We start from the raw sequence: 15125 nt of genomic DNA on the forward strand, positions 1-15125 counted from the left end.
ATAGGAAAAGGTTGATGACATTATGAATATGGGAAAGACAGGACCAGATGAGTAATATGAAATCAGGAGAAGAGTACTTGAAGATGGCTTTGAAATTTTGAGCCAGGATGACTGTAAAAATGGTAGGAAGGGGCTTCCCTGGTGGCGCAGTGGTTGAGAGTCCGCCTGCCGATGCAGGGGACACGGGTTCGTGCCCCGGTCCGGGAAGATCCCGCATGCCGCGGAGCAGCTGGGCCCGTGAGCCATGGCCACTGAGCCTGCGCGTCCAGAGCCTGTGCTCCGCAACGGGAGAGGCCACAACAGTGAGCGGCCAGCGTACCGCAAAAAAAAAAAAATGTTTTAAGGTTGTAGTTAAAATGGAATATATTAAATTATTTAAGGTAGTTATAATTTTGTTTGAAGGTGTAAGTGAAATCAAACATTCATCACGGCCCTTTAAAATGAAAACTCCAAACAGAGTAAGATGTCGACGTTAAATGTAAAAGTTTGAGGAAAATCTAGTCATTCTGAACTTGTAAATTAGTGACTGTTAATATTTGAAAACTAGAGTAAATCTCTTCTCCATGCATAAAAACTACTATTTTTTTAAACTAGTATTTATGAAAATAAAAACAGTCATCAGCACTGGTAGCGTTCTGCTTTGCCTGTCTTTCCCAAAGTGTGCTGATATTCTTGAAGCTTGGTATTCTGTTCTTTGTTTCTGCACTGCTGGACAGGGTGCTCAAGTCTATAGCATTGCTGGTCACATGTTAGTCCTCTGAGCTGTGGAGAAATCAGCCATTGTATGTAGGGCTTTGCTAAGGCAGGTGTACTTGGTCATGTGATAGAAAACCACACGTGAGGTATGTGAACATTAGCTGGATGGTGGCTTTAGTAAACCTGAATTCTTTTTCTTTGAAATGGCATCCTCATTTAAACTTTTCCTTCACAAAGGCATCAACACTATTTTGCGAGAGTAGCAGTAGATTTACTTAGGCCTGCATTTGTTTTACTTTGGGGAAATTTTTCTTTTCTTGAACATCATTGGAGCTGTATTTTGAAAAGTGTAGCTTGTGTGGAAGATCCTCCGATCAGATTTTTTTTTAATAAATTTATTTGTTTTATTTATTTATTTTTGGCTGTGTTGGGTCTTCCTTGCTGTGTGTTGCTTTCTCTAGTTGCAGCGAGAGGGGGCTACTCTTCATTGTGGTGTGTGGGCTTCTCATTGCGGTGGCTTCTCGTTGTGGAGCACGGGCTGTAGGCACGTGGGCTTCAGTAGTTGTGGCTCACAGGCTCAGTAGTCGTGGCTCACGGGCTCAATAGTCATGGCTCACAGGCTCAGTAGTCGTGACTCACAGGCTCAGTAGTCGTGGCTCACAGGCTCTAGAGCGCAGGCTCAGTAGTTGTGACGCACGGGCCTAGTTGCTCCCCGGCACGTGAGATCTTCCCGGACCAGGGCTCAAAACCATGTTCCCCACATTGGTAGGCGGATTCTTAACCACTGTGCCACCAGGGAAGCCCCACCAATCAGATTTTTTTCTTTTTTTTCTTTTTTTTTTTTTGCTGTACGCGGGCCTCTCACTGTTGTGGCCTCTCCCGTTACGGAGCACAGGCTCCGGACGCGCAGGCTGAGCGGCCATGGCTCACGGGCCTAGCAGCTCCACGGTATGTGGGATCTTCCCGGACCGGGGCACGAACCCGTGTGCCCTATATCGGCAGGCGGACTCTCAACCACTACGCCACCAGGGAAGCCCCTCCAATCAGATTTGAATTGTTAACATTCTGTGTTGGAATGTGTCTGGGCTTTCCGTTAACTGACTTTTTCCAGTTTTGGAAAAGCAGTGTGTTTCTTTTCTACTTAGTTTAAACCTAATTGGTTAGAAATGAAGCCCGTTGGCTTAAAAAGCATCAAAGTCTGTGCGCCGAAGAGCTCTGTTCGCCTAGATGGTCAGCCCTGTTCATTAGGCCAGAGTAGAAGGAAGGTCAGGCTTATGGATGAACGGTCATATACTCTTTCAATTGGCAATAGAGACTATTTTGGGACAAATAAAGACACGTTGTGGAATTACGTGCAGCCTCTTTCTGGTAAGAAGTCAGTAGTTACCAAGAAATTGAATGTTTTAAAGACTGATTGTCAAAATAATACCTGTTCCTTGCAGAAAACTTGAAAAGTGCAGAAAGATAAGGAAAATAGGAATAGTAATCCTATTGGAGTGGGGTTTTTTTCCCCTAGTTTTATCTTGAAGTAAAAGAATGTAGGTAAAATAATAGCTGGTTAACATGTAAAAGGCTGTTTACTGAGCTCAGTTCTCTAAAATGTCTATTTCAGAGACTCTTGTCATCCTTAGAGTCTAGCTTATTAAAGTTGGCTTCTTTCCTTATTTGGAAGATTTTAGGAGACTTTTACAGTTCCTAGAGAATAATGATAGCAGTGGCCACATAAGGCAATCTGCTTCTGGTGGGAAGTAGAAGCTTAAACTCTTCAGTGCCTTGGTGAATTGTTGGGTGTTTCCCTCTGCCTTGTATTTATAATCACAATTTATAAATGACAGTTGGGCCAAGAAGTCCCATTAAAGAATGTCATCTAATTTAGAGAGGCTATATTTTAGAAGAAGCTATGGAGATAACTTGATGGCAAACTAAGAATTTTGGACATTTGGTTTAAATTTAGTGTACTTCTTTATGAGGGGAGATAAAGTTTTTAAACACTTTAGGTTTCCTAAAAAATTTCAAAGTAGTTACGTTCATTGTTAAAATTTTACGGTGAATATACCTAGAGTTGAGGTTCTGTCTCAATCTAAACTCATACCTGGCTTTCTGGGGTCCTGAAATCCTGTGTCCCCATTTTTACACATTTTAAAGAAAATGGTCCTTACTGTTATTGTGCACCTGAAAGTTTTGCAAAGCAGGTGTATTGTGTAAACAGTTGCGTTAACAGTAACTCACTGTTACTGGCTTTCTAAAGAAAAAGCTGTTTGACAGGGTCCTCTTAAACCAGTGAGCTCTCTCACTGGTTTAAACTGTTAAACTATTAGTTTTTGTCCTCCCTGTTACGAATCAATTCTTATTTATTTGTATGCAAAAGTGGAAATGCAATACTAATTTATCTAACTTTAATTATCAGAGGTAACACTTCTAATAAACCCCAATGCCAGGGACTTCGCTGGTGGTCCAGTGGTAAAGAATCCATCCTGCAATGCAAGGGACACAGGTTTGATCCCTGGTCAGGGAACTAAGATCCCACATGCCGTGGGGCAACTAAGCCCATGCGCCATAACTACTGAGCCTGCACACCTCAACTAGAGAGCCCGTGTGCCTCAAACTACAGAGCACTCGTGCTCTGGAGCCCACGCACCACAACTACAGAGCTCATGCACGCTAGAGGCCGTGCACCACAACTAGAGAAAAGAAAACCCGCACACCACAACTAGAGAGGAGCTCACATGCTGCAGTGAAAGATCCCACATACCACAATAAATATCTTGCATGCTGCAACTGAGACCCAACACAGGCAAAAATAAAAATAAATAAATAAAATAAATATTTTTAAAAAAACACTGTGAATAAAATTTACCTCTAAAAAAACAAAAACACCCCAAAAAGCCCCAAATACCAGAATACCTTTTTTTGTAGGGCAGATCTAAGTCTTAGATAAGTTCACTTAAGCACAGGTTATATTTTGTTTTTAAGTGTAAGTAGTGCTTCTCAAGAGTATTGTAATAATAGGGGTTTTGCAGTGATCTATGGAGCTGTTCACACTAAATCTAATTTCATTGTTTATTTGTATGTTTAAAGTGCAGAAATAAGTATTTTATAAAAAAACAAACAAAAAACCACAATGGAATCCTTAGTTGTTCTGTCAAAAGGAAAGGGGGAAGGAACCCTTAGTTGTTCTGTCAAAAGGAAAGGGGGAAGGAAGCTAATATCTAGTTAAGAGAGTTAGATGGTCAAGGGGAGACCAGACTGAAGATATGACTGATTCCAAGACGTATGTTTTCATTATACCATGATGTCATCTTGACAGAGGGAAATCGGGGGTCTTTGCTTACTGCTTATATGTGCCAGGCCAGGGCTTCCAAAAGTCAGCTCTACTGAGCACTCATTCATTGAAATGATCCTTGAAAACAGGTTTCTAGGCAGTTATCAAAAAGTACTCACATCATAAGTGTACATACAGTTTAATGAATTCTCACACACCCAGAAGCACCCCCCACTCTCCACCCCATGCATCTTGCAGTCACTAGACTCCTGGAGGTAACCCCTTATCTGAATTCTAAAACCTTGTATTAGTTTTAGGCAGGCATTTAAAAATAAAACTTAAAAAAAAAAGTAACCCATGTAAATTATAAAAATTTAAACAAGTGTTGTCAAATGCAAGTTTATGTGCCTGAAGCACAGTGAGGCCAAACAAACCGAAATGTCAGAGTTTGGAGCAGGGAAAGGTTTACTGCAAGGCCAAACAAGGAGATTGGGTGGCTTGTATTTAAAAAACCCAAACTCCCTGATGGTTTTTGGAAAAAAGTTTTTAATAGGCAAAATTTGGGGTGAGGGCTGCAGGGTGTGTGGCTTTCTTCTGATTGGTTGGTAGTGAGGTAACAGGGTGGTGTCCAGGAATCTTGTGCTCAGCCTGAAGTTACTATCCTCCACCTGTGTGGGGGCCTTAGTTCCTGCAGAAGAACTCAAGAGATGTGTTATATATATTCCTTGAGGAGGAACCAGTACTCTGCACTATTGTTTCTTGACTGCTCCACCTTTGTTTCTGCATTCCCTCCCTTCTCTAATTACTGTTTGAATCTGCCCTTTGGTACTCAGGAAAGGTCTAGGAGCCTGAAGCTTTTTTCTACAAAGAAGAAAATGGGGTAGGAGGGGTGTTCGGAAGGGTTTTTGTATCCAGGAGGGCCCCACAGACAGGGTCCTGCTCAGTTTCACAATTGAGAGGAATAGGAATAGGAAGGGAAGTAAAATCTCTCACTCTTCCATCCCACTCCCTGAAGGTAATCACTGAGTTTGATGTATATCCTTCCAAAGTTTATTCTGTACATATTCAGAAGTACATATCTATGTATATATCTTTACAAAACATGAAGTTCAGTTGTATAATATTGTTTGCAGGACTTCCCTGGTGGCGCAGTGGTTAAGAATCCATCTGCCGGGCTTCCCTGGTGGCGCAGTGGTTAAGAGTCCACCTGCCAATGCAGGGGACACGGCTTCGAGCCCTGGTCTAGGAAGATACCACATGCCGCGGAGCAAATAAGCCCGTGCGCCACAACTACTGAGCTGCACTCTAGAGTCCATGAGCCCCAACTACTGAAGCCCTCATGCCTAGAGCCTGTGCTCCACAGCAAGAGAAGCTACTGCAATGAGAAGCCCGCACACCTCAACAAAGAGTAGCCCGCACTCGCCACAACTAGAGAAAGCCTGTGCGCAGCAACAAAGACCCAACTCAGCCAAAAATAAATAAGGAAGGAAGGAATCCACCTGCCAATGCAGGGGACACGGGTTCGATCCCTGGTCCGGGAAGATCCCACATGCCACGGAGCAACTAAGCCCGTGCACCACAGCTACTGAGCCCACTAGCCACAACTACTGAGCCCACACTCCTAGAGCCCATGCCCCACAACAAGAGAAGCCACTGCAATGAGAAGCCCGCGCACCGCAATGAAGAGTAGCCCCCGCTTCCCACAACTAGAGAAAGCCTGCCTGCAGCAACGAAGACCCAATGCAGACAAAAATTAATTTTTTTAAAAAAACTGTTTGCAATCTGTTCCTTTAAGATGTTGAAGATATTTTTCCATGTCAACACATGTAGACTCAACTTCTTTAACAGTTTAGTGTGCCATTGTATTCCTATACCATGCTTCAGTTAGCAATTTGTTTTTAATTGGAATATATAGTTAGCAATTTCTTAACTGAGGGATATTTAAGGATATCTCTAGTTGTGTTATTTCTAGACATTCACTTTTATAAATAGTGCTGCAGTGAGCATCTTTGTGTATTTGTAGAGTGAATACCTAGAAGTGGGATTGTTTGGTCAAGGCTATGTACATAGACAGGTATTGGCAATTCCTTACCAGGAGGTCTTAACCAGTTTACGCTCAGACCCAACAGGTGTTGTCCTTGAGTAGTTTAAGACTTGGTTCAGCTGAGATTTTTATGTTTATTTTTTAAATTAAAAAAATCTAATTTTTAAAAGAGTAAATTGGGTAGAAATTGTGAATATTAGAATGTACATGGACAGTTCTGTTAAGGAAGCTTTTTAAAAAAAATTTTTTTTTGGCTGTGTCAGGTCTTAGTTGTAGCACACAGGATCTTTTCATTGTGGTGCACCGGGCTCTTTGTTGGGCGCATGGGCTTCTCTCTAGTTGTGGCATGCAGGCTTCTCTAGTTGTGGCACACGGGCTCCAGAGCACGTGGGTTCAGTAGTTGCAGCGTACGGGCTCTCTAGTTGTGGGGTGCAGGCTTAGTTGCCCTGCGGCATGTGAGATCTTAGTTCCCGAACCAGGGATTGAACCCACGTCCCCTGCATTGGAAGGTGGTTTCTTAACCACTGGACCACCAGGGAAGTCCCAACGAGGCTTTTTTAAATGTATTAATCTTGGCTTTTGGATTTCTTTGCCTGGAAATTACCTATGAGTTCTTATCAATGTAGTTTTCTCATTGTTAAATGTTGCTGTGTTCCAACTGGATTATAAACTTTTTGAAGGCATTGTATATGTATTTATAATCTCCTTGTGTCTGCAGGGCCTGGCATATTTTCTTGAATATGTGGGATTTTTGGTATATGGCTGGGGGACAGATCTAATATTTTTAAGAGAACACAATATTCTCAGCCTGAATGACCTGACAGACAGAACTGTAATCCTTACATAAGGATTTCCACAGCAAAAGGAAACATTTCTTAAGTTTTCGAAGGAATGGCTTCTTCCTCACTTATGACACTAATAGCCATTGTGGTTGAGAGAGGTCTAACTTTGGCAACTTCATTAGGAAGAAGACAATTAAGAAGAAAACTAGGGATACATTCACTGCATTACTGTTGTTTCTAAAGAACTATAAAACTTGTGTGTTTGCAGATCAGGGAGCAGAGAAACATGAAGGGACAGGTCAGTCCTCTGGGATTACTGATCAAGAGAAGGAGTTGTCCACCAGTGCTTTCCAGGCTTTCACAGTAAGAAGTGGTTTCTCTTAATCTGTTCCATTTTTAGTAACTGTCAAGCATGAATATTTTCACAGTGAATTTTTTAATTTATAATTTTTGTTCTGTACTAATTCAAGAGTTTAAGTTTATAGAGTAGGTTTAGGTTTAAAATTTTTTTTTTAATTTTAGAGTTTAAATATGGTGAAAGGAATGAGAGTAATTTGAGCCATTCCCAAATTTTTGTGTTTCCATAAACATATTTTAACTGTCAATGTTGTTTTTAAGTCTCTTAAATTTAGATTTGTAATATGTGAGTCAGTCTTTTCATTTTACTACTCTCTTCAGTTCTCTTCCTTGACTGTACTTTAAAGTGGAACCCCAAAAGTTTATTGTCAGAATTTTAACTTTTCTGACACTAAACGATATGAAAGAAAACATTATTTGATTATCAAGTTACATACATGTAAGTGGAAGAACTTGATACTTGGGTATTCCAAGTATACTAGAAATTAAAATTTGGAGTAATTAATCATATTACTTTTCTTGGCTAGCCTTGGCTATTATACCTTGCTAGCAATATGTACTAATATATATTATATCTGATTATAATATATACTATATATAGGTATATTACATACCCATATATGTGTGTGTGTCTTGTAGATATAATGCACATGTATCACTGTTAGAGTTTCATTCTTTGGAAATAAATATCCACATTTTTTTTTCAGTTTTATTGAGATATAATTGACATATCACAGTTTCTTAATTGGCATGACTCTTACTTCAACTAGTGACTTTAATTAGTATATTTAGGGGAATTATATCTGTCTTTGTAAGAATTTTTAAATAAAGATCACTGAAATATATTTGGAAATGAATGTATAGTTCTCAAAGTTGGTATGTAATTTTGTTTGTTTGTTTTTGTTTTAGGCTGGAAATTATGATGTCTGTCTGCAACATCTTGCCTGCCTACAAGATATAAACAAAGACGATTATAAAATAATTTTGAACACAGCAGTAGCTGAGTTTTTCAAAAGTAACCAGACAACAACAGATAGTTTAAGACAGACACTTAACCAGCTGAAGAATCAGGTGATACATAAATGAATTTCATTATAAAAATATTGTGGTGCTCTCTAGATTGTGAAATAAAGTTAGTTAAGTAAAATTAATTTCACTTCCTATCTGATATTAATAGCATAATTTCTAATATAAAACATTTGTTGGTATTAATTTTATTTGTATAAAATTCTTATTCCAGGAAATGAAAGGTATGTTGTGTGATTTTATTTTGTATTGGTTTTTTTTTTTTTGCTGCATTGGGTCTTCGTTGCTGCGCACGGGCTTTCTCTAGTTGCGGCGAGCGGGGGCTACTCTTCGTTGCAGTGTGCAGGCTTCTTCTCATTGTCGTGGCTTCTCTTGTTGCAGAGCACAGGCTCTAGGCGCTCAGCCTTCAGTAGCTGTGGCACACGGGCTCAGTAGTTGTGGTTTGTGGGCTCTAGAACGCAGGCTCAGTAGTTGTGGCGCACGGGCTTAGTTGCTCCGTGGCATGTGGGATCTTCCCGGACCAGGGCTCGAACCCATGTCCCCTGCATTGGCAGGCGGATTCTTAACCACTGCACCACCAGGGAAGTCTTTCTATGGGGTTTTGAACTTGATCAGAATAAGCTAATACACAAAATTTGAATGAGCTTTGGAGTTTTGAGAAAGAATTAAAATAGAAATATATGAGAAGAGTAGCTGCCGAGATTTTATCTTATTTATAACTGCAAAGATCTGATTATTAATAATAATGTCAAACTTTTAGCATTTTGGATTAGGAGATGATTAACTGATCAAATAGAAGATATTCTGATTTATATATGGTTTGGGACTTGCCTTGGTCATTAGGCATAACAGTCACAAGGGTAGGCCTTTGATATTCAAGAGGGCTAATAGCAGACCTTTAGTGCTTACTGTGTAACAAGACCTTACGTAACTAAGAACCTCATATAGGACATCTCACTTATTCTTCCCAGTAGTCCTGTGGTAGCTACTATATTTTTTCTCATTTTACAGATGGGAAAGCTGAGGTACAGATGGCTTGGATAAATTGTCAAAAGACACAAAGCTTTTAAGTAATAAGAGCTACATGAACCCAGTTCTGTTTGTGTTTTTAGTTACTGCTTCATGCTGTACAAGGTCTTGAGATCTTTTTGAGCCCCCGTCCTGGATTCATGAGTACCACCATACTGTGGAAGCATCACCTAAAATGTGACATGGTTAGAAATAAGAGACCCCTTCAGGCTTTTCATGACTTTATAGGAGTAAAGTAATTATTCAACCCTATTAAAATTCGTCAATGAAAAGGAGAATAATAGCCAACATTTATTAAATGGTTATTACTTGATTCCGTATTTCATATTAAGTGTTTTTTGTGTCATATCTCATATAATCCTCACATTCAACCCTTGTGGTAGGTATTTGTTATCTCAATTTTTAATTTTTTTTATATTTTATTTATTTATTGGGCTGCACTGGGTCTTAGTTGTGGCATACAGGATCTTCGTTGCAGTATGCAGGATCTTTCTTTGCGGCACACAGGCTTTCTACTTGCAGCACATGGGCTCTCTAGTTGTGGTGCACAGGCTCCAGAGCACGCGGCCTCAGTAGTTGCAGCGTGAAGTCTTAGTTGCCCCTCGGCATGTGGGATCTTAGTTCCCCGACCAGGGATCGAACCCGTTTCCCTTGCGCTGGAAGGCTGATTCTTAACCACTGGACCAGCAGGGAAGTCCCCTATCTCAATTTTAAATTGAGGTTTAGAGGGCCTACTAATTTTAATTTTTACAGCTAGGAAGGGGAGAAGCAGGATTTGAACCAGACCCTCTGACTCTTGAGCCTGTTCTCATAACTGCCTCAGTCTTTGTAAATGTGTATGTCATCACATTACATCATTGCTCTAGTCTTATTAACCATGATTTATCTGGAGCTCCAGAATCAGAGGAAAGATGATGTTTGCTGATGTCTAGTACTTGTGCCCTACAACCCCATAGACAGTTTCTTGCAGGGAACATTAATTTGGGCTTTGAGTACAAGTTCATCCTGAAAACTTTTTTTAGAATAAGAGGCTCCTGGGGACTTCCCTGGTGGCACAGTGGTTAAGAATCCACCTGCCAGTGTAGGAGACACGGGTTCAATCCCTGGTCCAGGAAGATCCCACATCCCACAGAGCAACTAAGCCCGTGTGCCACAACTACTGAGCCTGCTCTCTAGAGCCCGAGAGCCACAACTTACTAAGCCTGTGTGCCACAACTACTGAAGCCCATGCGCCTAGAGCCCATGCTCCACTATAAGAGAAGCCACCGCAATGAGAAGCCCATGCACCACAACAAAGAGTAGCCCCCACTTGCCACAACTAGAGAAACCCCGCACGCAGCAATGGAGACCCAGCGCGTCCAAAAATAAATAAAATAATTAATTAATTAAAAAAAATAAAGAATAAGAGGCTCCTGCAAACTTCCTGTAATTTAATTTTTGGCTGCATTTGTTGCTGCTTGTGGGCTTTCTCCAGTTGCACCAGGCAGGGGCTACTCTTTGTTGTGGTGTGCGGGCTTCTCACTGCAGTGGCTTCTCTTGTTGCGGAGCACGTGCTCTAGGCGTGTGGCCTCAGTAGTTGCGGCACATGGGCTTAATTGCTCCACGGCATGTGGGATCTTCCTGGACCAGGGATCAAACCCGTGTCCCCAGCATTGGCAGGCGGATTCTTAACCACTGCACCACCAGGGAAGTCCCAGCCTTTATTCTTAATAAGATTGGTTCAGTAACTAACACACAGACACACACACACCGAGTGCCTTCCAACTCTTGAGTTTCCTACAAGTGTTTGTACTTGTGTCTCCTTGCTTTCTCTAAATCATACTTCTGTTCAGTCACATGTCCTGGGCATAGTGACACACCTTGTCAGTCTTTTCCACTTTCAGTGACTTTTTATCTCATTTAGTGAGTAGTTTTTGTTCTGGCTGGAGCAATTACTAGATTATTTTGGTGAATCATAGAAAATGTGGCAAAGTTATTCATATCGTAAGTTCAACCTTTGCTGAAACCAAAACTCCTTAATTTGTCCAAAACCCCTTTTTCTGGCTGAGAATTATCCCTTCTTAGCTTATTCTCTCTTCATTGCATAACTACCTAGAAGTGTTATCTTTCTTTGGAAATTGAGTTTTCTCTATTTAAAGAGACTATTTTTAATCACTTGAAGATAGAGACTTGATAAGTGAACATTATAAAGACCCCAAACTCATTGAGATGCACATGCTATTAGCTAGCTAGGACCAATTGTTAACAATTGAATCCTCCTGTCAGGCTCACCACATGGGTGATTGAAATCTGCAGAAGTCTGATTACAAATCACTATGTATCATGAACTTTCTGTTTCTTATCATTAGCTAGACCAAGGTTGTTAAGTCCCTGTACAGTTGAACCTGGAGGTCCACGGGGGTTTGATTCCAGGGACCCCCCCCCCACCGCGGTAGCAAAATCCACAGTTCAAGTCCCTTATATAAAATGGCATAATATTTTGATATAACCTACACACATCTTCCTATCTTCCTGTATACTTTATTCATTTATTTTTTTTTTTGCGTTACGCGGGCCTCTCACTGTTGTGGCCTCTCCTGTTGCGGAGCACAAGCTCCGGAAGCGCAGGCCCAGTGGCCATGGCTCACGGACCCAGCCGCTCCGCAGCATGTGGGATCTTCCCAGACTGGGGCACGAACCTATGTCCCCTGCATCGGCAGGCAGACTCTCAACCACTGCGCCACCAGGGAAGCCCTTCCTGTATACTTTAAATCATCTCTAGATTATTTATAATACCTAATACAATGTAAATGCTATGTAAATAGATGCCAGCGCACAGCAAATTCAAATTTTGCTTTTAGGAACTTTATGGAATTTTTTCCCCCAAGTGTTTTCAATCTGTGGTTGGTTGAATCCACAGATGTGGAACCTGTGGATACAGAGGGCCAACTGTATGTCAAAATTCCACTGCTTAATTTAGGAAAATGTCAGTCTTAGAATTAATTACTTAACATTCCTCAGTAATTTATTGCAGTCTTTGTGGTGGCAAAGAAAGATAAACTTTAATACAGGTAGAATTCCATTTTAATGTGTTCCATGGGATTATAGAATGGTTGTAAAACTTGATAAAAATTTAAAAGCCTATTACAGAAAGTGGGTATACAGATCGTCATTAGCTTTAAAATGCTAAGTGTTGTGACTTTTCTTCTTTTGGTATCAGATGTGGATGTTAGGGTTCTAGTAAAGCCATTAAAAGCCGATTTTCACCACCATGTGTGACAAAGTGTATTTTTGTTGTTCATTACTTTGAAAAATCTTTTTTTTTTAATTGTGAGAATAAAACCGGAACATAATAGGAAAATCAGAAAATATACTTTCTAGCCATACGACCTCAGGCAAGATAATTAAGCTTTTTTTCGTTTGTTTCCTTATTTATAAAAAGGAAATGATAATATCTATGTCCTTGAGGTATAAGAAGGATTAAATGAGGTATTCTCTGTAAAGGGTTTAATGTAGCAGGCCTGGCACATAGTTAAATAGTATTATTTGTTAATGTTTAAATTTACTTTGGTTTTTACAAAATGGAATCAAGTTTATGTATATGTACCTCATAACATCCTCACAGGAAAGGTCGTTTTGAGTTTTGCCCACTCCCTATGTAGCCTCTTGCTACGTGAGGCTGGAAAGTGGGAATCTAACTCAGAAGCCACACTGGCTTTTAGAAAGCATTGAGGATACCTTCACAGTGGCAAGGAAGAGACTCGCCTTGCCTTGGGCAAGGTACTTAATAAAGTCCCATCAGAATGTTTTACTTAGCAGAATTTTATATGAATGAAATAATTTTTAGTATGTGAGAGTAATTAAAATCTAGAGGTCCTATTAAAAATGTGGAAAATTTTAGAGTAAGAAATGTTGGTCTGTGTTCCTGTTTATTCATTTAGAGTCTTTCACTTTTGCTCTTTAGTACTGTTAGAACATAATCCCTATTGATTGTTTAATAGGTGCACTCGGCTGTTGAAGAAATGGATGGATTAGATGATGTTGAAAACAGTATGTTGTATTACAATCAAGCAGTCATCCTGTATCATCTCCGGCAGTATACAGAAGCCATATCCGTTGGTGAAAAACTTTATCAGTTCATAGAACCTTTTGGTATGTTATCTGTCAAATCAGAAATTTGCCTATCTTCTCATACCTGTGAAGGTTTCTGATACTTTCATCTAGATAATAACCTGAATCAGAATTACATGTGAGTGTTTAAAGAAAGAAAAAAAGCTGTGTCGAGTTTTCTTAATGGTTAGAAAAAATAAAAATTATATCACTTTTAGATGAATCCAGGTTTTCCTTTAATATCCCAGTTACCCCCACCCCAGTTTTTGATGATAACTGTTAGAAATGCTATTTCTAATTGAATAGATTTACTGATTTTTTTTTCTTTGATGTTTAAACACCACCTCAGTGTACCTGATCCTTTCTTTCTTAAGTAGTATATTAAGGAAGGAGTGTTTTGGAATGTTAGGGGACAATGTAGTATTTTATTTTGTATATTGCCTAATTGAAATTTCTGTGGGTAATCATAGAGTAGATAGTATAGAACACAATTAGCTTTTTTGTTAACTAGCTTACAATTACTAGCCTCAAGTGAGAGTAGCGAGACAAGTAAGGGCAAAGAAAGAAGAGGGAGCAAATAAAGCAGCAAAGCTGGACCCAGGAAATGTTTGAGAGGGCCGTTAGTTTCCAGCCTGCAAGCAATCAGATTTCAATTGTCTTTTTCTCCATGGCTCCTTTCTTTTAAATTCAAAACACTGGGGCGAATTCCTGATTTATAAACCCCTTATTGCTGTTATGGTCACTACAGGACGGGTGGTGGTCTGTACTTGCTCTGGTACTTTGGGAAGGTTCCAGGGTCCCTTGTGCTGACGGCTGGCTGGAGAGCTCTCACTGTGGCTCCAGGGAGGCCTTTTCCAGGTGCTCTTCTGCCCCTCAGCCCTGAAGATGCAGTGGTTGACAGACTAGGCAGGAGACATCAGTGGTGAAGGATTGTGTGCTAGGGACCAGTTCCTTTCCCCTGTAAAGCTGGAAATCAGTTATACTTCTAGGATGGCACAGATGTGCTTTTGCTAGAAAGCTGGTTTTTAGAATTTCCAGAACAGTTAATGAAATGATGTTCATCTTTACTATGGCTGAGCAGAATATAGCAACCAACTAGTCAGTTTTTAGATCCACTTTTCCTCCTTCTTTGAAAACTTTTTTTTTTTAACTTTATTACTTGGCTCTTCATACAACATAAATTATTGAGCATACCCTATGGAGCAGACAGTATTCTAGGGTCTGAAGATAATACAGTGAATGAAAGAGAGGAAGTCTTTACCGTCATTAAGCTTATGTTCTAATGGCAGAGAGAGGCAATACGATAAATACATCTGGCGAGGTAGTTAAATGCTGCAAAGAAAGGCTAAAATTGGGTAAGAGGATTGACTGGGGATGTTATTTTTAGATAAGATAATTGAGGAAGGCCTGGGATAAGACAGTATTTGAGAGACGCTTGAATGAAGAGAAGAGGTGAGCCATGCAGCTGGGGGAAAGCATCACAGCCAGAGGTAATAGTGTTTGCAGAGGCCCTGCGGTGAGCGTGGTCCTGGCAAGTGAGAGAAGCAGCAGGAGCGCCGTGGTGACTGGAGCGAGGTAGGAGCACAGGGTTAGCATTTTAGCCTAGGGAAGGACTCACTCTTTTTCAGGTGTGGTGGGCAGCCCTTGGAGATGTGTGACCTTTGCACGTCAACTGCACTGACTTTAGTTCTAAATGGATTCTACTCTGGCCGCTGTGTAAGAGCAAGAATGGAATCAGGAAGACTTGTTAGGAGGCTCCTAAGGGCTTTTGAAATGTTCAGTTCTTGATTATAGCAGCCTTCTTTTAGACGCTTTCCATTTATCTTCTCTTTTGAAAGGA

At 40.4% G+C, this 15125-nt stretch overlaps 1 protein-coding gene across 5 annotated transcripts in view; it reads left to right on the forward strand.

Annotated features, from left to right (window-relative positions):
• Positions 1 to 15125, forward strand: part of CNOT10 (CCR4-NOT transcription complex subunit 10) — a 62929-nt gene that overhangs the window by 4061 nt on the left and 43743 nt on the right. For 4 of the 5 annotated variants that reach the window (XM_067753610.1, XM_067753605.1, XM_067753606.1 and 1 more), the window contains exons 2-4: positions 7053 to 7147; positions 8051 to 8212; positions 13177 to 13327. In XM_067753610.1, the coding sequence (XP_067609711.1) occupies positions 7053 to 7147; positions 8051 to 8212; positions 13177 to 13327 (408 nt within the window). The remainder of the gene's footprint in view (positions 1 to 7052; positions 7148 to 8050; positions 8213 to 13176; positions 13328 to 15125) is intronic. The other variant, XM_067753609.1, reaches the window with a different exon arrangement.

This window comes from Pseudorca crassidens, chromosome 10 (genome assembly GCF_039906515.1).
Source record: "Pseudorca crassidens isolate mPseCra1 chromosome 10, mPseCra1.hap1, whole genome shotgun sequence".
Classification (NCBI taxonomy): Eukaryota; Metazoa; Chordata; class Mammalia; order Artiodactyla; family Delphinidae; genus Pseudorca; species Pseudorca crassidens.